This window comes from Neurospora tetrasperma (assembly GCF_000213175.1).
Source record: "Neurospora tetrasperma FGSC 2508 unplaced genomic scaffold NEUTE1scaffold_81, whole genome shotgun sequence".
Taxonomy (NCBI): domain Eukaryota; kingdom Fungi; phylum Ascomycota; class Sordariomycetes; order Sordariales; family Sordariaceae; genus Neurospora; species Neurospora tetrasperma.
The window spans coordinates 8,237,180-8,258,364 of NW_009799179.1; the positions used below are offsets into that span (position 1 = coordinate 8,237,180).

General features: G+C 43.0%; 7 protein-coding genes across 7 annotated transcripts; 3 read left to right on the forward strand and 4 right to left on the reverse strand.

Moving 5' to 3' along the window:
* Positions 1–8,620: 8,620 nt before the first annotated feature.
* Positions 8,621–10,025, forward strand: NEUTE1DRAFT_150731 (uncharacterized protein; the record flags this gene model as incomplete). Its single annotated transcript, XM_009858710.1, has 3 exons — positions 8,621–8,964; positions 9,024–9,726; positions 9,794–10,025. The coding sequence occupies 2 exons, from the start codon at positions 9,079–9,081 to the stop codon at positions 9,866–9,868; spliced, it is 723 nt and encodes a 240-aa protein (XP_009857012.1).
* Positions 10,026–10,054: 29 nt separating this feature from the next.
* On the reverse strand, positions 10,055–11,796 carry NEUTE1DRAFT_133809 (uncharacterized protein; the record flags this gene model as incomplete). Its single annotated transcript, XM_009858711.1, has 2 exons — positions 10,055–11,206; positions 11,293–11,796. The coding sequence occupies 2 exons, from the start codon at positions 11,794–11,796 to the stop codon at positions 10,055–10,057; spliced, it is 1,656 nt and encodes a 551-aa protein (XP_009857013.1).
* Positions 11,797–11,841: 45 nt separating this feature from the next.
* Positions 11,842–12,464, reverse strand: NEUTE1DRAFT_106325 (uncharacterized protein; the record flags this gene model as incomplete). The annotated part of the gene is made up of 3 exons (XM_009858712.1): positions 11,842–11,885; positions 11,976–12,146; positions 12,320–12,464. 3 exons carry the CDS (start codon positions 12,462–12,464, stop codon positions 11,842–11,844), a joined length of 360 nt encoding a protein of 119 aa, XP_009857014.1.
* A 1,593-nt stretch (positions 12,465–14,057) lies between these two features.
* On the forward strand, positions 14,058–15,090 carry NEUTE1DRAFT_106326 (uncharacterized protein; the record flags this gene model as incomplete). The annotated part of the gene is made up of 2 exons (XM_009858713.1): positions 14,058–14,681; positions 14,749–15,090. The coding sequence occupies 2 exons, from the start codon at positions 14,058–14,060 to the stop codon at positions 15,088–15,090; spliced, it is 966 nt and encodes a 321-aa protein (XP_009857015.1).
* A 545-nt stretch (positions 15,091–15,635) lies between these two features.
* NEUTE1DRAFT_92673 (uncharacterized protein) lies at positions 15,636–17,703 on the reverse strand (the record flags this gene model as incomplete). Its single annotated transcript, XM_009858714.1, has 2 exons — positions 15,636–16,802; positions 17,042–17,703. The coding sequence occupies 2 exons, from the start codon at positions 17,417–17,419 to the stop codon at positions 16,041–16,043; spliced, it is 1,140 nt and encodes a 379-aa protein (XP_009857016.1).
* A 790-nt stretch (positions 17,704–18,493) lies between these two features.
* Positions 18,494–18,985, forward strand: NEUTE1DRAFT_52978 (uncharacterized protein; the record flags this gene model as incomplete). Its single annotated transcript, XM_009858303.1, has 3 exons — positions 18,494–18,529; positions 18,577–18,636; positions 18,866–18,985. 3 exons carry the CDS (start codon positions 18,494–18,496, stop codon positions 18,983–18,985), a joined length of 216 nt encoding a protein of 71 aa, XP_009856605.1.
* On the reverse strand, positions 18,827–20,446 carry NEUTE1DRAFT_73978 (uncharacterized protein; the record flags this gene model as incomplete). The annotated part of the gene is made up of 2 exons (XM_009858715.1): positions 18,827–20,050; positions 20,128–20,446. 2 exons carry the CDS (start codon positions 20,373–20,375, stop codon positions 19,153–19,155), a joined length of 1,146 nt encoding a protein of 381 aa, XP_009857017.1.
* Between the last annotated feature and the right edge of the window lie 739 nt (positions 20,447–21,185).

The following is a 21,185-nucleotide window of genomic DNA, read 5'->3' on the forward strand; positions in this document are numbered from 1 at the left end:
AGGTTAATATAAGGTAGAATTAGTAAGTATTAGAATTAATAGTATATAATTTTAGAATAGAGTATTATTTAGGGAAATTGAATGCTATAGATAGGTTATTAAGGAAATTATAATTACGGGGAGAAGAGTTGGAGAAGGGAAGTAAATACCTATTAATTAAAATTATTAAAGGGGGTAAAGAAAAGGATTGAATTATAAAGGAAGGTCGGATATTAAAAATATTAGTAAAATAAATAATTTTAATTAAAAAAGAAAGTTGGAGGGCGGCGGTAAAAGAGTAGGAATAATAGTAAAATACTAATAAAAAAGAAGAGGATTAAGTATTAGAAAGTAAAGAGAATAAATTATATAGGGGGTAAAAAAAATTGTAGGAGGAGAGTAAATTATATAGGGGGTAGAGGAAGTAAATAAGGATAAAAGATAATATTAGAATGGGCGGGATATTAGAGAAGAGAGTAAAATTTATAAGCGAAGTTACTATTAAATTAGAGGGGGAAATAAAGGGAATAATTATAGGAAATATAAATATATATATAGTAATAGTAAGAGTATAGAAAGATAATAGGTACTTACTACTATTAGAATAGTAGTTATTAGAAGCGTAGAAGGAGGATTTATTTATTATTAAGGAATTGTAGAAGAATAGTAAGGGAAGGAGACGAATAAAGAATTAGAAGATAGGGGAAGATAGGACTCTTTAATATTAGTATTAGATTTATATTTTAGGACGTATATAGGCCGAATTACTTTATACCTATTATAATAATATAATAGCCGGGTATTTAGGTTAAAAGAAGACGTTGAAGTATATTAATTAATACTATTATTAGCCAATTATTATAATTAATATTAAAGTATATATTTACGAATACCCAGCGTATTAGAAGGTTAAATTATATAATTACTAACTTTATAATTTACTAAAATTGTTATTTATCCCTACTATCCCCTAATAGGATATTTTATACAATTTTATTACTAGTTTATTAAAAGTATTCGATTTTATATTTAATTAAACCTATAATATAGTTTTAATCATTATTAACCGTTTTACTAAATACGCTTTATATATTCCTATTTAAAAGACGATCGATACCCGGTAATTTACTTTTCTTTTTTAGCGAAATATTTTTTAGTAATTCGGCCTTCTAAATTCTATTATTTTAAATAGAGGTAATCTTTTTACTAATTAATTTTAGAGGATATATTGCGAATTTTCAAATATTTATAAGTATTTTAGTACGGTTTAGTACCTTTAAATAAATAGATAAATAAAGAGGTAAAATTAGAATTTAGAATTATATTTCCGAATTTTTTATAGGATAAAATAAATTAATTAGGTTAAAAAGTTTATACTAGCTTAATAAACGTATAATAACTATTTTTATATTATTATTAGGAAATTCCTATTGGAATTGCTCTTTAAATATCATTTTCGGGGGCTTATAGATCTGGATTAGGGGCGGAAAACGGTATTTCCTATAATAGCTACCAACCGAATTGAAGAATTATTTCGAAGTTAGGTAGAAAATATTGAAACCTTAGGAATTATTAGTTAAAGATATACGAAATAGTATAATAAAGCCTAGAAGCTGAGGGAGTTTAATGTAGGGAGTTAGGTCCTACTTAATACGAAATATATTAAATAATAATGCCCGAACGTTAAATTAATTAATAAATTTTTAGGCCTATTTTAAATTACTAAAGTAATTAGGGATAAAAAGATAGCGTACCGATTTATATTCTTTATATAATATTAAATTTATTTAGTATTCCTAATTACCTTATTAGAATTGTACTATAGTAATTCCGCTATAGTAGCGCTACGAAGAGAAGTTATAAATATTAAGGAAAATAATATTTAGTACGAAGTTAAACTAATTATAAAGTATAGAGGGTTTGGCTGTTAGTATTAGTTCTAGGTTAAATGGAAGGGGTATTTAGATAATAAAAATTCGTAGGTTCTATAAGAGGATATAAATTGCCCGGGCCTTTTTAAGGATTATAAAGTAAGAGAAGTATAATAGTAGAGAGATTGAGGTAGGCTAGATATTAAATTAATAAGAATTAATTAGTTAGAGGTAGGAGAATAACGAATATTTAGTATTCGGAGACGTAAAGTAGAGATATAAAATATAGATATAAGATATAAAGTAGAAATATAAAATGTAAATGTAAAATATAAAGTAGAGATATAAAATATAAATATAAAATATATAATAGAAATGTAAAATATAAATATGAAATATAAAATAGAAATGTAAAATATAAATAGGAGATATAACGTAGAAATATAAGATATAAATATAAATTGGAAAGGGAAGGTAGATTAGAACTATTATAGAAAATTAATAAGGCGCTAGGAAGAATATAACTTATATTTTCTATTATTACTTCTAAATGAAAAATTCTTTAGTAGTATTAATTATAGTCGATATAGGATTGGAATTTACAATTTTAAAAGGAATATTCCTATATACTACTATATTTATCGATATTATTAATTAATATTATTATATACTATTTACTCTTCGTAATCCTCCTTAATAAATACTAATAATTTATTTAATTTTATATTTATAGTTTCTAACTTTCTATTAATAGCGCTGCGCTATAGGCCTTAATTACGATTAGTAGGGGGAGTAATATAAATAGGAGAGTTCTATACCGAAATATTTATTAGGAAACGGCCGTTATTACTAATAGAATTGCTACTAGTAGTTACTGGACCGATATTATTATTAGTATCGTTAATAGTACGATAGCCGAAGCCTTAGTATTACTTAATATTAAAATAGTTAGTATAGAATATATTAAGTAAAATTGTAGGGAGGCTGTTAGTAATTAGGTGTATTTATATTGTATTTTAGAAAGACGATATATATTAGTATAAGTATCATAAAATAATAGTAAGTAAAGGGGTATTAGTATTAATAAAGGTTATAACTTTGGCTGCTATAACCTATAGAGCGTTTTAAAGGTTGTATATATTATAAGGGACTTCTAATATATATTTACCTTATATTAAAGTATATTACAATCTTTTAATAAATTTTAAAGGATATTAATAAGGAAAAGGATAAGAAGATAGTAAAAAGGAGGGATTAACCCTTAATTTAATAAATATATAAGGTAATTAGACGAATAATTTTATTTAAACTAAGGGGGCTAATATTAATAAATATTTAAATTAAAATAATATTATATCCTAAGTAGGTTAGAGGGTAGATATTACTATAAAAGGTTAATAAAAAGGTATAGGGAGGACGGAGTAGTATAATAAACGAAGGATAAAAAAAAAAAAAGTATATTAATTAGGTTCGAGGGCGAGGCGGCGGTTTGTATATAGGATAGTGGTAAAGGTACGTACGTCCGTAGTAGGGGCCGGCTTTAGCGAGGGGGAGGAGGTAATTAAAGTAATTTTAAAGTTAGACGAGGGGGAGAAATTAGCGAATTCGTCGGAGGAGGAGGTAGTAAATATAATTATAAGGGTAAGGATATGAGAGGGAAGAAGGAAGAGGCGGAAGGGGTAGGCGGAAGGGATATTATATAGATAGAGGAGGAAGTCCTTATACGAATATAAATTAAAGTAGGTAAATATAAATTCGGATAAATAAATATAAAAGAAGGTAAGGTAAATAAAATTATAAGTAATAATATACTGCGGAGGGAAGGAGTAAATAGGGAGAGTAAAATGAATATAAGTAGTAGAGAGAGAGGGATAGGACGAATAGGCGGTAATTATAAATATAGAAGGTTAGGAAGGAAGGAGGTAAATAAAAAGTATATAATCCGGAGCGGGTTAATAGAGTATAGTAGGTAGTTAAGGGTAATAGGGTTAGAATAGAAGGTATAATAATAGAGTTGGGTTTAGGACAAAGGGCGGGATAATTAGGAAGGCGTTATATAGATAGGAGATATTCGTAGAGGGAAGGGAATATAGGATTATAGAAGGTGTAAATACTTTAAAGAATAAAGGAACGAATATTTAAAAAGAAGAATATAAATGTTAGAATTAAAGAAAAGGTATAGAAGTTTTATAGACGGAATTTATAAGGGGGGGGGTTATATTAGGATACTCTAGTCCTTCTAATATTATAACGCTAACGTTTATAATCTAACTAACCTTATTAAGCAAAGGTCTTAAATAACCGACAATAGTAATTAGTTATAATTATCGTAGTTAAACTACTAATACCTTAAGCGAAGGTTTTAAGCAATTAACGATAGCGGTTGGTAATAATTATTACGGTTAAACTATTAATATTTTAAGCGAGGGTTTTAAATAATTAATAATAGCGGCTAGCTATAATTATTATAAATTAAATTACTAATACTTTAAGTGAGAGTTTTAAGTAATTAATAATAGCGGTTAGTAATCATTATTACGGTTAGGCTACTAATATATTAATTCGTCCTTCGGTATTTTTATTTAATTATTAATTTAAACCAATTAATTATAATATTTTAAGCCCTTTAGTATTATAATATTAACGTTCTTTATCGCCTTACTAAATTTTTATTTAAAATCGTTACGCTAACCGACGTTCTCTAGTATTTTATTAAATTTTTGCCCAAAAGTATTACGCCGACCGATATTCCCTAGTATTTTACTTAACTTCTACCTAAAAGTACTATACTAACCGACGCTCTTTATCGCTGTATTAAATTCGGCCTAAAAGCGTTACGCTAGCCGACGTTCTCTTACGTTTTACTAAGCTTCTATTTAGAAGTACTATACCGACCGACGTTCGCTATCGTTATAGAAGTTCCAAGGACGGAACCTATAAGGGGGGGGTTATATTAGGAAATTAAAAGGTAACCGCCGGGGAAGGGATACTATAGTACTATAGTACTAATATACTATTTTATTTAACTAAATTTTTACTTAGAAGTATTGCGACGGCTGACGCCCTTTTTCGCTTAATTAGCCTTCAGCCTAATAATATTAGAGTATTTAATAAGATAGGGTTATAGGAAGGATAATCCGGCGCCGTATTGTAGTAGTACGCTAGTATAGGACTCTATAACTAATAACTATAATGGAATAGAATTTGTATTAGTATAAAAGAGATTCGAAGGAGCTTCGTTCTTTGTAGTTAGTAGCTATTAATATATTTTTAAATTAACCCCTAACTTACCGTCCCCTATGTATAGCTACGACCGTACTCACCTCAGCCTACCTTCCTCCTACGTCCTAACAGGTCGACTTTACTTATATTTTCGTTATCCTTAGAGGAATTTTTAATATTAGAGTTAGTAATTATAACTCTATTAGGGATATTCGGTAGGGCGGCTATTATAGTATTAAATTAGGAAGTTTTATATTTTTTATATGTTTTCTCTATACGGTTATACTCTAGGTATTTTACTACTCTATATTCTTCCTTTTTATAAATAAAATATTTTCCTTTTACTTAGAATTAACGGTATTTTTTAGTACTAGGTTTCTTATAGAAGAAAGAGGATCTAGGTAAATAATTTCTTCTTAAATTAAACGTTAATATAATTATAGTCTTTGTACTTAATTCTTTGTAACGGGACTTTTTGGATAATGTAGTTAAGGATATAGTATTTAATTAGTGGCTTTTATTAATAGATTGAATAATAGTGTAGTAGTCTTCGAAGCTCTTGCTAATATTTAGATAGATTACTATAGTAAACTCCTTAAATTGTTTGGGTAGTTTACGCTTTAGTATAATCTTCTAGTAGTAAGTTGGGATATAGATTTGTCCGGCTAGTCGTACGGATTTAACTTTAAAATCCTAGAAATGCTTATTATCCCTTATAGTTAACTTTTCGAATTTTATATTAGTTTTTTTGAAAGTATTTTTATTTAAATAGTTCTCCTTTAAATAGTTTAGGAGTTGGTCGATAGTAGTTAAATAGGGGGGGTTATTATTATATTTATAAATAAAAGGAAGGATAGCTTTGGTAGCTTTACCTCCTAAACGTCCTACAATAATATTGAATACCGTATATTTAATAGCGAAGTGGTCTATATTAATTTTTAGTATGCTATAGATTTAGTAGAGCTATATTTCGAAAAATACTTTATTTCTACTAGTTTTACTATAGAAGAGGGGAATATTAGGAATTTTGGTAGACTTTTTTCCTCGGTCCTTAAATAAATAGGAGGATTGCTCCGAATTAGGGCGAGGAGATTAATTAATAGGGGTGTAGGGTAGATATTAATTTCGATACTTATTTTCGCCAGTGTACTTACGGCGATTATTACTTAAATTACTTAATTATTCCGAATTAGAATCCTCATTGAATAAGTTAGGATTGTCGGGCGTTTGGCTACTATTCCTATTACTATTGCCTCCTCCGCCCAAAATATTATTAATCTATAATTTAGGGGGTTTCGTAGGGTTCTTAATTCTAGTAGGGACCTTATTGAGTGCCCTACTAATATTACGCTTAGGGGAAATATAAATATAGTATTTTTAATAAAAATTATTCTAGGTAGATTTAGCGAATTTTTTAGTAAATTTATATTCTTTATCTTTAATCGAAGCGTATAAAATAAGGTAATCCTTAATAATTAGATTCTTTTTAAATAACCGGTTATTTTTTTCTAATTTAATAATTTTTTCCTTAATAATTTATAACTTTTATTAAGTATAGTCGATAAGAAGGTCGGCGGCCTTCTTTTTTTTGCGTAGGGGGATAAATTTGTCTTTTATAGTATTAATATCCTTTTCGAATTTGAGGATTCGTTTGCAAAGTTCTTAGGATAAATTATTTATAAGGGGTTTACCTGGGGTTTAAAGTTGGGCGGTATTTAACTAAATTATTAAGGTATTAACTTTACCTTTAAGGTATATAATTTCTATTTAATTTATAATTCGTTAAACGTTTGATCCTTCTATATAAGCTTTAATAAATTTATTATTACGAAGGTTAAAGTTATTTATTATTTTAATTAAAGATTCGTTGTAGGAGAAGCGATTATATTTAACCTTCTTACGTTCTTTATATAATTCGTCCTCTAATTATTAGTAAATAGTTTCAGAATTAATTAAATGTTCTTAGAGGTTAACCCCTTTAGAAGTTATAGTAGTAATATTACGTTCGTCTTTAATATGCACGATAATTGCGTTTTATTCCTTTATTTTTTGGATGAAGTAAATAATAAAGGAATGTATTTCACGGACTATAGTATTTATATAATTTATTATTTCAATTAAATTATTAATTAAAGTATAGAAAGTTTATAGGGATAGGAAACGGATACGAATCTCGTTCTATATTGCGGCGGGATTTTTATTATAGAGAGTAGTAAATTAAATAGAAGTTATTATTCCTTTCTAGGAATTTAAAGCTGCGGACTTTTATCTTTCGTTTGTAAATAGTTAGAAATAGATATATTTATAGCTTCGACGGTTCTTATACTAATCCGTTATATAGTTAGTTCGGTTAATAATATTTAATAATAAATTGTTAAATAATAGGGTAAATTGTTTATTACCAATTTTTGATATAATATTAGCTAAATAGAGGTTATATATTTATTATAGTAAAAAGTTAATAAAGTCCTTTATATCCGAATTATATTTATTTTTAAGGATAGTAGGAATTATTTTATTAAATTTATAAATATCGAACAATATCTATTTAATAGCTAATAAGCTAGAAGGGATATTATTTTAAAGATTATAGAAAGATTCAATACTAAAGCGAATTTTACAATAGTATAATAGTTACGTTTTATTAAAAGGTCCTTCTATAAAAGATTTATTCTTAAATAGTAGGGGGCGATTTAATATATTTTACTATATAGTAATATAATTATATAATGCGGATAAATTGCGTATTGTAGAGGAAGTAGGAGAATTGCAATTTTTTAATTAATTATTAATAGCGGGGGTTATTAGTTATTATATAAAGGGTTTTATAGTAAGTAAATTTAGATACGCTATAGTAGGAGAAGGTATTTCGGCCTTTTTAATATTGGTGTTAGTATTAGTATAATTTAGGGTATAATTATTAGTCGTTGGACTGCCCTTGGGCTAGCTTCTTAAGTTATTATTCGTTATATTAGGGTTCGATACTTTTAACTATAAGAGATATGGGTCTCGCAGTAGGATTTTGTAATATTAGGTTCTTGCTATAGTTATAATTATTAAGCTCTTGCGGTTTGAACGGTCGGTTATAACGACTTTAAGTACTATTGGGTTCTTGTCGCAATTTAGCGATTTTAGATATTAGGGGTTGTTTGAGTTGGAATATTATAATTACTGTCCCTGGTTGTATAATAGGATTAGCTTTAATATTATATAAGGGCGTATATAGTTACGAGAGTAAGCTAGCTTAAGGAGGTTATAGTACAATTCAATACAATATTAAAATTAAAGAATAAAAGAAAAGAAGGGTAAGAGCGAGCTAGTTGTACGAGGTTTTGTAGTATACGTGCGCCAAGCCCTACCAGGGCGTAGTAGGGGCGCGCCGTGAATGCGCGCGACCACGTGACCCTATCCCTTCTAGGCAGTCATGGTTCTGGGCCATGACAGCGATCATCTATCTACATAACCCAATCGGCTCGGTGGTTCTTTGACTGACACCTTAGTCCTTGCCTTCCATATAGCTCCTCCACCACTGATTCCTGGAAATGGAAGCTTCATCAATCTCTACTTTCCATCCACCTCCATCATTTAATCTATCTCAACATCCTTAATGTCACTCTAGTCTCATCAAGTCTCCGTTGGACCGCTTGCCGTGGCCATGCATTGAGCTTTTGCCATGGCTGCCCGATGACACGAGAACGGAATTTCTCTCCCGGGATATTACGTGCCATGGAAGTTTGTTATCCAGTTGGAGGAATCCGGATGTAGCTTGGAAATTATGCGAAATGGCAAGCAAGTACTGACGAATACCAAACAAAGTGCAGTATCGCCCAATCTATCCTGTCCCGGGCTCTGGGATGCGTTACATTGTCTTGTAGCGTCGTTGAAAAAAGAAGTAAGAGATATAAAAGGCAGAGACGTCTCACTTCTTCTGGTTGACCTCCAGTCCATCAGTCACCACGCTATTGCTTCCAAGCACAGGCAAACATATCCTCAACAGCCAGCCATCATGCGCTTCGATCTCCTTGCCCTCTCGGCCTTCGCCCCGCTCGTTGCGGCCCACGGTGCCGTAACCAGCTATATCATTGGGGGCACTACCTACCCAGGTTACGAGGGTTTCTCTCCTGCCAGCTCCCCCAAGACCATCCAGTTCCAATGGCCCAACTACGATCCGACGATGACCGTCTCCGACGCCAAGATGCGCTGCAACGGCGGTACCTCCGCCCAGCTGAGCGCCACCGTGCAAGCCGGCTCTAACGTCACCGCCGTCTGGAAGCAATGGACGCACGAGCAAGGCCCCGTTCAGGTGTGGTTGTTCAAGTGCCCCGGCGCCTTTGGTTCGTCCTGCAAGGGCGACGGAAAGGGCTGGTTCAAGATCGATGAGATGGGCATGTGGGGAGGCAAGCTGAACAGCGCAAACTGGGGAACCGCCTTGATTGTGAAGAACCACCAATGGAGTAGCGAAATTCCGAGAAACATGGCACCCGGGAATTACCTGATCAGACATGAGCTGTTGGCCCTGCATCAGGCCAATACGCCGCAGTTTTATGCCGAGTGTGCACAGATTGTGGTCCAGGGCTCAGGCAATGCGGTTCCGCCTAGCGACTATCTGTATTCAATCCCGACCTATGCGCCTCAGAATGACCCCGGCGTGACGGTAAGTCAGAGAACTTGTCCATATTAGGTGGTTTCTGGGCATGAAAAAGCTGACGCGAGACTTCAAGATTGATATCTACTCGAGCAAGGCCACAACATATACTCCTCCTGGTGGTCGCGTCTGGTCTGGATTCCAGTTTTGAAAAGTTCGGGCATGGCTGCATGGCCCCAGCAGTGACAATCCAAATAATCATGATGAAGCACAAATGCCTCTCCAGCATCCAAAGGTTTGATATGTAGGGTTTATTATCCAAAAAAATCTATATAGTATATCCAAGTAGCACACCGGGTGCATAATGATTAATCCCTCGATGGGCCGGCCACCTGCTTTAATCTCCCCCGACTTCAACCTCATCGTCATTGAAATCTAATATTGACCGCCTGAATTCAGCCGGTACTTCAACATCGTCCACGTTCCCACCGTCTTCGTTTCGGAAACGTCCCTTCGCAAACCCAAACACGCTGTACCTTGCACCCGCCCCAACAAAGAGAGTAATCCTCCCTTCAACAAATTCTTGAAGCAGGGTCGGGCGGTCGATAACATCAATGTTAGGGTAGCCGGTGGGGCGTGGCACGCCGCACTGATTTTGTGCATTGGAACCCCAGACGTAAACCTTCCCGTCCTGATCAACTGCGAGGCTGTGTTGCCTGCCCGTCGCCACCTGGTCCCATCTGCAATTATCATGGAAGTAGTGCCACCCGGCAAACTGCGGAGCCTGGGTAAAATCATTCCCCGGCGGAATAGCAGGAATCAGCGGCTCATTGTCTTGGTTTACCACGCCCATGGCATTCGGCATCTCGTGTTCGTTCCCCCACGCTTCTCCCCACCCGTTCCCCCGAATCGCGAGCCCGTATCTCAAGGCCCCGGAAATCGCCTTGATCGCCGACTCTGGCTCGTCGTCCATGTGCCCGATCCCGCTCAGCCACGGCGCCTCCGTCGGATACAGGACAACCCTCATACGATTCCCGTCTGGCGCATCCGGATGTCCAGGTGTTTCCACAAAGGGGGCTTTCGACAGAGGAAGCGTCGTCTGCATGTCGTCATTCTGTCCCCAAACGTAACACAACTGTGTCCCTTTGCGGTTCCCGCGCGTAAGCGGCTTCGACACCGCAAAGCTAAAGTTGGCACCGCAGGCTACATATCGTATGTTGACCAAGTTGGCCACCACACCGGGCGCAAAGGGGTGGTTCATGTTGCCATAGGGATCGTGGCGGTAGCGGGGGTTTCGTAGGCGGCGACCCAAGAAGCGCCGGCCCAGGATATTCATATCCGGGGTACCCCATGAATAGACGAGACCGGATTTGGAAAGGGCCAGCACGTGGTTGGAACCGCACGCGATTTGGATAATCTGCGGGTTGTCCGTGGGGAAACGGATCTTCAGGGGCGAAGGTTGGTTGCGCAATTGGCCTTGTTCGGGCCACTCCATATGGTAGGGGTGGAAGGCGTAGAAGCGGTGCACAGCATCGTTCTCGCCGCCGTACTACTGTTTGTGCGGTGCAATGTTGAGGTTAGTTAATGTTGCTGGAGATGATGAAGGAGAAGGGGGAGAAGGGGGGATATGCATACCTCGAAAGCACCCCATCCATAGACCTCACCCGTTTCGGTCAAGGCAAAGGAAGCATGATCGGTCACGGCCACCTGAGTGAAGACGGTGCCACGTTCGATGGCGATGGGGTTGATATGGCGCGGTGTTTGCAGAATGGAATCGATTCTCCGTCCTTCTGGTGAGTTTGGATTGTCGTCCTCGCCCTCGACCCGACTCCAAGGTACCCATCTGCCGTCGCCAAGCTGCCATAGGCGCGTTGTCCGGCCGAGGGCGCCGTGTGTGTTCGAGCCCCAGGACAGGACCCGGTTATCTGCTGTGAGCGCTAAGCAGTGGTTGTTCCCCACGGCTATAGCAACGGTTTGGTGATCCTCGCTTAGATAAGGGTTTCGCGCCGGCTTTTGAACGATCGTGCGCTCTCTATAACCGGGACCCATGCACAGTTGACCTTTGTCGTTGGCCCCCATGATGAAGACGTCCATGGCCTCCCTAGGGGCGCGGTTGATGATCTCTTGTGGTGGAGGCATCTTGGCTGAGTGTGTTTCTTTCACCCAAAAGTGATCTTTGTAGCTCTAGTGTCGCTGTTCGATGAACACCATGGCGATGGCATCAGGGTCTTTACCCCTACTTATGAAGTAAAGAATTTGATGATGACCATGGTCGTCAAGAACCGAGTACAAATCGAACAATGACACCTCAACCGAACATTTCGAAAGAGAGATCTCGAGGCGGCATTGTCCAGCCATTTTTAGTAACCGAGTCCATTGTGCTAACCCAGGATTGAAGCCCATCTTTGTCCCGGCTCTTTCCTGAGCCCGCTTTGTGATGAGAATGTCATTGTATAGAATTGTGCGCTTTGTCCTCCATGATTTGAGCACTAGGCGATATACCAAAAGGCAATTGAACGATTGAGTATGATTTTGGGAAGATTGTCTGGTTGTAGCGCGGATGGTTGATGAGTGGCCATGGAGAGTGAGAGTCGAAGAGGTAGTTGGTTGTTATTGATAGAGTCTCCAGATATGGAATCGCTCCAGGGATCATGATCCGTACGGTGAGCTCCACTTTTTCGCCCGGTTAGGCCACGCCTTGGCGTCAGGTCCCTTGCCTTCTCGGCAACTGAACAGGGACCATTTGACAGCTGTGGGAGGCTCTTGTCAGGGGTCAATCTCGGAAGGAGCCGAATCGCAGTGTCCATTTGCCATTATCCACAATCAACAACATTGTTGACATTCTCGTCTGGCATTTTAGCATCGCGACGTGATCGTTACGATACGCGAAACCATGCTAAAAGATCTGCCATTATTTCCAAGGATGTCTTCCATGGTGCAGTTAACCTCAAGCGTCAGGGCGCTTTGGCTGGTTTCCGAGTCGGTCACGACATGTCTCAGGGGATAGTATCCTCCACAAAGTCGTTGGTCTACTTGAGCTTTTCATCGCTGATTGCTCATCCGTCTCTCTCTCTTCTCTTCACAAGCATCATTTCATGGGGTAAAGGTACTCTGTGAGCCGAAACGGGCGGATAGTTGCACATAGCATGGTTTCAAGGTTTCAGAAAGGCGAAACCACCAGGAAGGGCTGTGGTGTTGTTTGCATTCCAGTGGTTTGCTCGCGTTTCCTACCCACATTGGCTCTCTGAAACCCGTGAGTGCTGAGATGGGAAATGCTTTTTCCTGCCTTTTGGTCGTGTTGCTTGGGAAATCCATTTGACTGTAAACAGTCAGCATGCAATAGCGTCGACAATAAAGGGTTTAGTTATGTTCGTTTTTCTGGTTTTTTTGCCGCATCTTGTTCCATGCCTCTATCCGGCCCTGTCGCGATTCCTCCCTATCCAAGCTGTCCATAGTGGCGTGGGCAAGACGAGATCGAACGATGGATTCAAACCTGTGTCATAGATGATCAACCCGTGCACTGTCGAGAACGGGCTGGGAAGGCACAAACGGCTATTGTGTGACGACTTGGGAGTTACACGCTAACACCATCGGTAGAGGTACTCAGTCAACGTTGCCATTCTTGGTGCACACTACCAATCTTCCCCCTTTTCCATTTGACATTGACCCTTTACTTACCTCGAATTCATTCGGACGGGATCCATAACTGAGGTGGGTGAAGTGTGCAACTCACCACCAAATTTGTCAGTGTTTGCGACACCCTTTCCTCCTTTCCTTTCCACCCCACCACCTGCCTCTTGCCGACTATACTTCAGTCGGATGGAAGGGAAAAGCTAACTTACGAACTGACTTCCACTTTATTTCAGCAGCAGGAAAGGAAGGAACACTTCGCCAAGTGACCAGAAATCTTTCAAACAATCTTTCAGGTACGTTACCAACCCCGACATCTTCGCAAACCTGGGACGTTTTTGGGCCCGGACCACTCGTTCTGGAAATACCCACGGCCACCGACACCTAGAACCTACGGACGGCCAGACATCTACGGGACGAGGGGCTTGTCAAACCGGTGGTGCTTCCATATCACACCTCAACCTGTTCCCGTCACAACGTTACTGCGAGCCACCGACGGTTTTTGACTCTGTTGCCGCCTCTATTCTGACCAGCGAGGTGATTTTGTAGAGACGAAAAGGTAAGAAGACAGCGCTCGTCACCCCCCAGGACCCCGTGTGACTCCTCTTACGACATCTAAGCGGTCTCTTGCAAGCCACATCAGCGGTCCTCACCCAACTCTTACTTTCGCATCTGCTTTTCCACTGGATTCTGCAATCCCTCAGAAGAACTGTAGGTCTGCCAACTGACCAGGGCCCAGGATTAGGACATTACACCAGAGTATCAGTACCATGGCATCAGAAGGCCACAACACTGGGCCGAGCGACCAGCCAGCTGTGGAAGTTCGTCCAGAGATGACTTCGCAACAGAGCCAGACGTTCAAATCCTACGGCCAGGACTACCAGTTCGCCGAGACCTGGGCGAACCCCCCTCCCGAGTTCGTTGTCAGCACCGGTGTCGCCAACAACGACCAGAACCCCGGCTTGCTGGAAGAGGCGCATCACAACAGCGGGGGAAATGGAGGAGCCGCCAATCTTGCGAGCATTGGGGGCAGTTTCAAGACCAAGGAGTCTCAACATACCGCGGATGAGCAGCCCGAGGTCATCTGGGTCCCGCCTAGCGACAAGCCATGGTACAAGAAAATCGCGAAGCTATGGTGGATGATTGGCGGTATCTCTACCCTGGGCATCATCGCCGTCATCTTGGCCATTCTAGGAGCCCTGGGCATGCTTGACAGCCACCACAACAAGTCTGTTGTCCTCCATACGAATGATCCATATCCATCAGGAACGTCCAAATCGCTAACATCAACAAGTACGCCTCCTGAGTCCACGGCCTCCGCCACATCCTCGATCGAACCCTCGTCATTGTCTACCGGAACTTCGACGTTGCCCGCAGCTTCGCCGACTTCAACCGTGAGTTTAGCTTTACCTTATCACTCCCTCGTCACGAAAGACTCCCAGCTAACAGGACTGTCTATAGAACCTAGCCAAGCAATGCACCGACACCAGCACCTTCATTGAACACCTCGCCTGGATGGGCACCGAGGTCGGAGGTTACGAGGCCACTTACGACGCAGCCAGTTCCGGCCAGGAGTGCTGCAACCGCTGCTTCAACGGTGACCCGGGCTGCGCGGGCTGGATGTACGACGGTGTGAATAAGTTCACGCCCTGCACCAAGGTTATGGTCACCAAGGATGAAGGAAACGCAAACAAGCAATGTCCCAAGGGCAAAGCGGCAGCGACCTTCTTCAGCCAGAATCCTGACAAAAAAGTTGTCGGTGGTATTGGACCGTGCAGTGGAGAGTCCCAGATTCAGCACTAGCAGGAGTGAACGGTCACTGTTCCCAAATGCGTATGCCTCAATCCAAGATCAACTCGCCAATCTCAAACAGGCATCTCTCCGTGCTTTCTAAAGCTTGGAAGCTCGCCATTTCCGGAATCCGGGTCTGAGCTGGTTCTTATTGACCTTATGATCTATTAAGAGACACGCATGGATGGTCTGATAGGAGTTATACGTGACGAATCTGGGGAGAACGAAACCAAGCGATCCGGAATCAAATGGGCGGATCAGTTGCCTTTCAATTTTGTTTTGATTTGAGGGGTTTTCAAAGAAAAGCGGTCACGTATGTTTATTGCATTTCACAGTTTGGTAGAGACGGATACCCGGATACCCGAGCGAAAGCATCGAAGGAAAGTGAAGACTATTAAAGATACTGGTGCAAGTATTATCAGCGTTTATCGGATTCTGGAAGAAATACTACACCATGTATCTCAGGTTATGCATATGCCTCTGACCGGGCGGAGGACACTGTCGTTACAGAGGAGGATGACCGGATGTACGTCATGAAACAGCGAAGATATAAGTCGTGGTCATGATTTATCTGATTGTGGGTACCATCATGGTGTAGTCTGTGATTCTCATGACTATGACGGACAGGTAAGACACCATAACAATTTGATGATCACTTCATCAGATTATCCAGTCCAGATATTATTTTGTCGAGGTCACCATCGTCTCTTTGTAATCGAACAGGAATTGCGCCAAGAAAACTGAAAACAGAGAAAGACAGCAGTGTTCCACAACCCATTTCTCCAACACATACGCGGTTCCAACCCACAAAATGTTCACCAGGCCATTTCGCAAATGCATTCACAATCATTACATTCAAAAGCTAAGTCTAATCATCTGAAGTCTTCATAGCTTTTGTATTTTTCCCATCCTACCCGTGTCTTTTCTAGACCCAACGTACCCTATCACACCTATACAACCACTTAGATAAGCTTGAGAAGCTTAGCGGCGTGGTTCTCGATAAGAGACTCAGTAGGGAAGGCCATCTCCTCGAGCCCCTGGGCGTAGGGCGTAGGGACATCGGCACCGGTGACACGCTGGGGAGGAGCATCGAGGAAATCGAAGCCGTACTCAACAGCCAGGGCAACGATCTCAGCACCGACACCGTAGCTGGGGAAGCCAGACTCGACCGTCATGAGGCGGTTCGTCTTCTTGATGGACTTGAGGATGGCGTCCAAGTCAAGGGGCTTGATGGAGCGCAGGTTGAGAACCTCAACCTCAACGCCGTACTTCTTCTTGAGGGCCTCGGCGGCGACAAGGGACTGGCCGACGCAGCGCGACATGGTCACGATGGTCAGGTCGCTGCCGGCGCGCTCGATCTTGGCCTTGCCAAAGGGGATGACGAAGTCGTCCTTCTGGGCGGCCTCGGACATGGGGAAGACCTGGCCGTACATGAGCTCGTTCTCGAGCACGATGACCGGGTTGGGGTCGCGGATGGCCGCCTTAAGCAGACCCTTGGCGTCCTCGGCAGACCAGGGGGACACGACCTTGAGACCAGGGACGGAACCGTACCAGGCGCTGTAGTCTTGCGAGTGCTGGGCGGCGACACCGGCGGCAAAACCGTTGGGGCCGCGGAAGGTGATGTTGCAGGGCTGGATACCGCCGGACATGTAGAGCGTCTTGGCGGCAGAGTTGACGATGTGGTCGATGGACTGCATGGCGAAGTTGAAGGTCATGAACTCGCACTAGATGTTTGGGAAGAAGGAACATGATTAGCTTGTATGCTTCTGCTAAATGTTTGTTTTTCTGTTCCGCTGCTGGCCGTCGTTACTATCATGGGCGTAGTCGCAGCCATAGGGCTGAACTGATGTAGGGCTGGAGGTATAGCTTAGGATAAATCCAAGCTTCTAGTGACAGGGGAGACTTCGAGTCATGGCTGGTCCAGTGTGCGTCATGATGGGTCCCTTCTGGAGAGTTTACTTACGACGGGGTGAAGACCGCTGAGAGCAGCACCGACGGCGAGACCGGTGAAGCCCATCTCGGTGATGGGTGTGTCGATAACACGCCTGTCGCCGAAGCGATCTAGTAGGCCCTTGGTGACCTTGTATGCGCCATTGTACTGAGCAACCTCCTCACCCATGACAAACACCTTGTCGTTGGCCTCAAGCTCCTCGGCCAAGGCCTCATTCAGGGCATCGCGGACCGTGTAGTCCTTGGTTCCGGCGGGAGCATCGGCGTAGGTCCGTTTTTGGAAACCGGCCACGGAGGCGGGCTTGAAGAAGGACGGGGCGGCAGGACGGGCAACCTGGACACGCGAGGCCGTGGCAGCCAGGCGGACTGCGGGTCGGAGATAGCGCGACATGGCTGGGTGCTTGGTTGTTCGTGGGTTGGAGAAAATATGGAGAAAAAGAGGGTGTCCCGACTCAGGTCAGAAATAATGCAGTGCACTGACTAGCCGACAGTGCGGAGTAATTGGAATGAAGGGGTTTGGGTATGGAGGGTTGCGAATTAGTAGTTTCCTGCCGTCGGTGTCGACTGCAGCGCGCAACTTGTGCTTTGAGCCGGGAAAGGGAGAGGTGAGGACGGGGAAAGAAGGCAGTTGGCTGACTGTTGAGAGCAAAGTGTCAGGTTGGGGATGATGATGACCAGAAAAGCAGGCGCAGCTTTTTTTCTCTCCAGAGAGCGGGAGGGATTTTTTTGGGCCTTGCACCATCCGCCATCAAAAGATAGGGAGCTTGGATCCAGCTTTCGTTAGTTACGCCGCACTCGAGCTTTTTCTCACAGCTGGAACGTTGAACCCCAACGCTTCCTCGGCGCTAGCTTACAAAAGGCCTAGCAAAAGGGCCATCCATGACAGTTTCGCGCGTGTCCTGGCCCCTCAATTGGCTCGACACACCCTGCACGCCTTCGACGACAAGCCCTGGCCCACTGCAATGACAGCTGCGGAGGCAATCGATTTTGGAGAGGCAACCCTGCAACGCCGCGACTCCCCTCACGATCCCGCGTCGCTCACGATAAGCAAGCTCGTTTAGCTCATAAGCAGTGGGTAATGCCGGCTGGCATCGGAGCTTTTACAGGATTGGCAGCATGCAAAGTACACAATTGCTATCCCTCAAAGTGATCCAGAGAGTTTGATGTTTGGGAACTAAGTGAGGGCGAAGACGCATTACAAATATATGGCGGCATTGGCACAGGAAAACATCGGCAACTGTTTGCCTTGTCGTCGTGGATCTGACGGCGTTGAAAGTGGATTGCTGCCCCTCCTCTCCGATACACCCCTGCGGCGTTCGTTAGCATGAGACCTCGTCAGGCTCGTCATAGCCTGGAGGGTCCCAGCTATCAGCACCGCGATTCCTTTTTAATAGAAATGCGTCGACCTGATGGAACTGATACAATTGATAGTTCAGGCCTGGTTTTGAGCTTCCAATAGACACCAATGTGCTCCTTGCCGGCCCCTTTAGAGTTGGAGAAGGTTTGTATCTCAAGAACCTGTCTAACACGTTACTATAACCGATACAGCAAAGTCCGTTGGGGCAAACACAATGCGCCGAAGCCGCGCCGCAGATGAACAGGAACACCGTGAGTGAGTGAGATGAACCGCCGGAGTCGGTGTCTCACAAATGCTACCATGTTACTCGGGCTCATCATACTTACCGTCTGGGCTTCGGCGTTGCGCACTGGCTGTGGAAACCTTCAAGATGACAAGATGTCCAACAACGATTCACTAAACAAACATGAAAGGAGCGGTTTGCTTCGTTCCTGAAAGAAGTGGTAGTCAAGAAAGAGTATATTAGGTTCATTCATACAGGTCATTGTACACGACGTCGTAAACTACCTAGCCAACTCTAACGTCCGGTCTCTTGCTGGCTCTTGCTGCAGCCAATCTAATCTTTCGAACAAAAATCCCGGCGTGACCGGCAATTATTGATTAAATCAGCGTATAAATGCAATAGTTTGTTGCCGTCCCTCCGTGTCATTATGTTTATCCGCTTCATGATGATCCTGATGTAAACCTTATATCCCCGCCTAGAACAATGTACAGAGAAATGGAAATGATTATATGGGGTATCGTTTCAAGCACATTTTTTCTTTCTTTTAGTTGAGGGGCTTCTTGCCAACCATGAGGTACATGGGGGTGAAGAGCTTCTTCTTGGCACCGGCAACGAGACCATCGGCGCCGCGGGCAAGCGCGTCAGCGGTTTTCTTGGTACCCTTGGGGGCAAGGCCGACGGTCTCGAGGATGCCGGCGAAACCGTGGAGGATGCGGCGGGCGGTGTGGGTCATGCGGACGACGGTGAAGAAGTCGAGGTAGCTCTGCATGTAGCGGAGCTCACCAGCAATGGGCCAGTACCAGGGCATGGGGTCGTTGCGATCGGCAAGATCCTCGTGGTGGAGGAGCTCAAAACCGACGTTCTTCATGGCGGCGAGACCCTCGTTGATGGTCACCATGTTGGAGATACCGTTGCCGACTTCGATGGCGAGACGGATGTCACGGTGCTCAACGTTGTCGTTATCGTAGTTGTCAGTCATGAGCCATTCATAGACACCAAAGACACCGCCGGGCTTAAGGACACGGTAGATCTCGCCGTAGACACCCTCGAGCTTAGGAGCGTGGACGGTGGCCTCAATGGCGTATACGGCATCGAAGGAGTTGTCGGGGAAGGACATCTGCATAAAGTCACCCTTGACGAACTTGAGCTGGCCAGAGAGACCATCGCGAACAGCGTAATGAGTGGCGCGGTCGATCTGGTAGTCGTTGTTGTTCAGGCCGGTGATGTGGGCGTCAGTGAACTTGGCGATCTCGCGCGCAGGGCCACCAACACCGCAGCCGACATCGAGAACCTTCATGTCCTTCTTGATGCCGATCTGGGCAGCGAGGTAGTGCTCGTGGCGGGCAATAGCCTGGTAGAAGGACTCGCCGGGGGAGTAACGGCAGAAGTGGAAGCACTGGCCCCAGCCATACTCGTAAATATCGGTCGCGAGGTTGTAGTAGCTGCAGGAAGCACGTTTGTCAGTCTCCACGTATTCGCACAAAGCAGGAATCTTGCGAGGCAAGGCGGGGGAACTCACTGCCTGGTCAAGGTCGCGTACTCCTTGGTACGGGCCTCGCGATCAGCCTGGGTCTCAGCCTCGGCAGTCTTGTTGTCGAAGTGCTTGAAGTACTCGTCCACGGCAATCTGCTGAGCCTCGGTGTTCTTCTTCAGCAGAGCAGCGACACCACCGGCGGCCTTGGCCGAGTCGCCGTGCATGACCTTCTTGAACTCAGCATCACGCTGGTGGTCCTCCTTCTCGAGGGCAATGACCGGTGTGGAAGGCATTTTGGCGGGGTGAATTATGGTGTTGAACGGGGAGAAATTGAGGAGGAAGGCGAAGATCTCGCGAGTTGTTGAATGAGGGGAAGAAGTGAAGATGGGATTGGCACGAACAAGCAGAAGACAACAAGACGTTGCGGTCAGTCGGGATCCTCCATATAAACAAAAAAAAAAGGCCACGACCCCGGACCCCTTTCCTCCTCCTCGTGCTGCTTGCCCTGGCACCTTGCAATTACCCCTGGATGAGAGCTATGCCAGGGTGTACAACGATAGCATGCGATAGCTGCTGTAGTCCATCCACAGAATAGGCGCATCTCAATCGCCAATTGGCCTGAGCGCCCCACAAAATGGCGTCGGCCAATCTGAAAGATCCACCCCCCCTTTCAGCTTTCGGGTTGAACCGTTGTGACCTTGAAACTTGGCGCCAGCGAATTGGGTGAAGAAGCACTCGAAACATGCGAATTCGAATTCGAAATCCACGTGAAGGTTCGGGATGTTCTCGCCCCCCGCGCCCGTGCACTCAAATCCCGAATACGAATACCAATCCGACTTGTGGGGGATGCTCAGTTAAGCTTGAGCCACGGCCAGGTTTCTTACGGGCACATTGTAACGCGTGTAACAGAAGACGTGGCGTAATTACGCCACATTGATTGATAAGAGTTCTGATAAGCACCGAGAACGTCTGGACAAGGAAAGAGAAGGGCCCGAACTTGAGCAGGTCACCGTTGAAAGTCGGCAAGTTTCCAGATCATCATCATCACCACTGCGTACACCACCCGCCGCCAACCATCGCGTCACTATTCGATCTTCAACGCG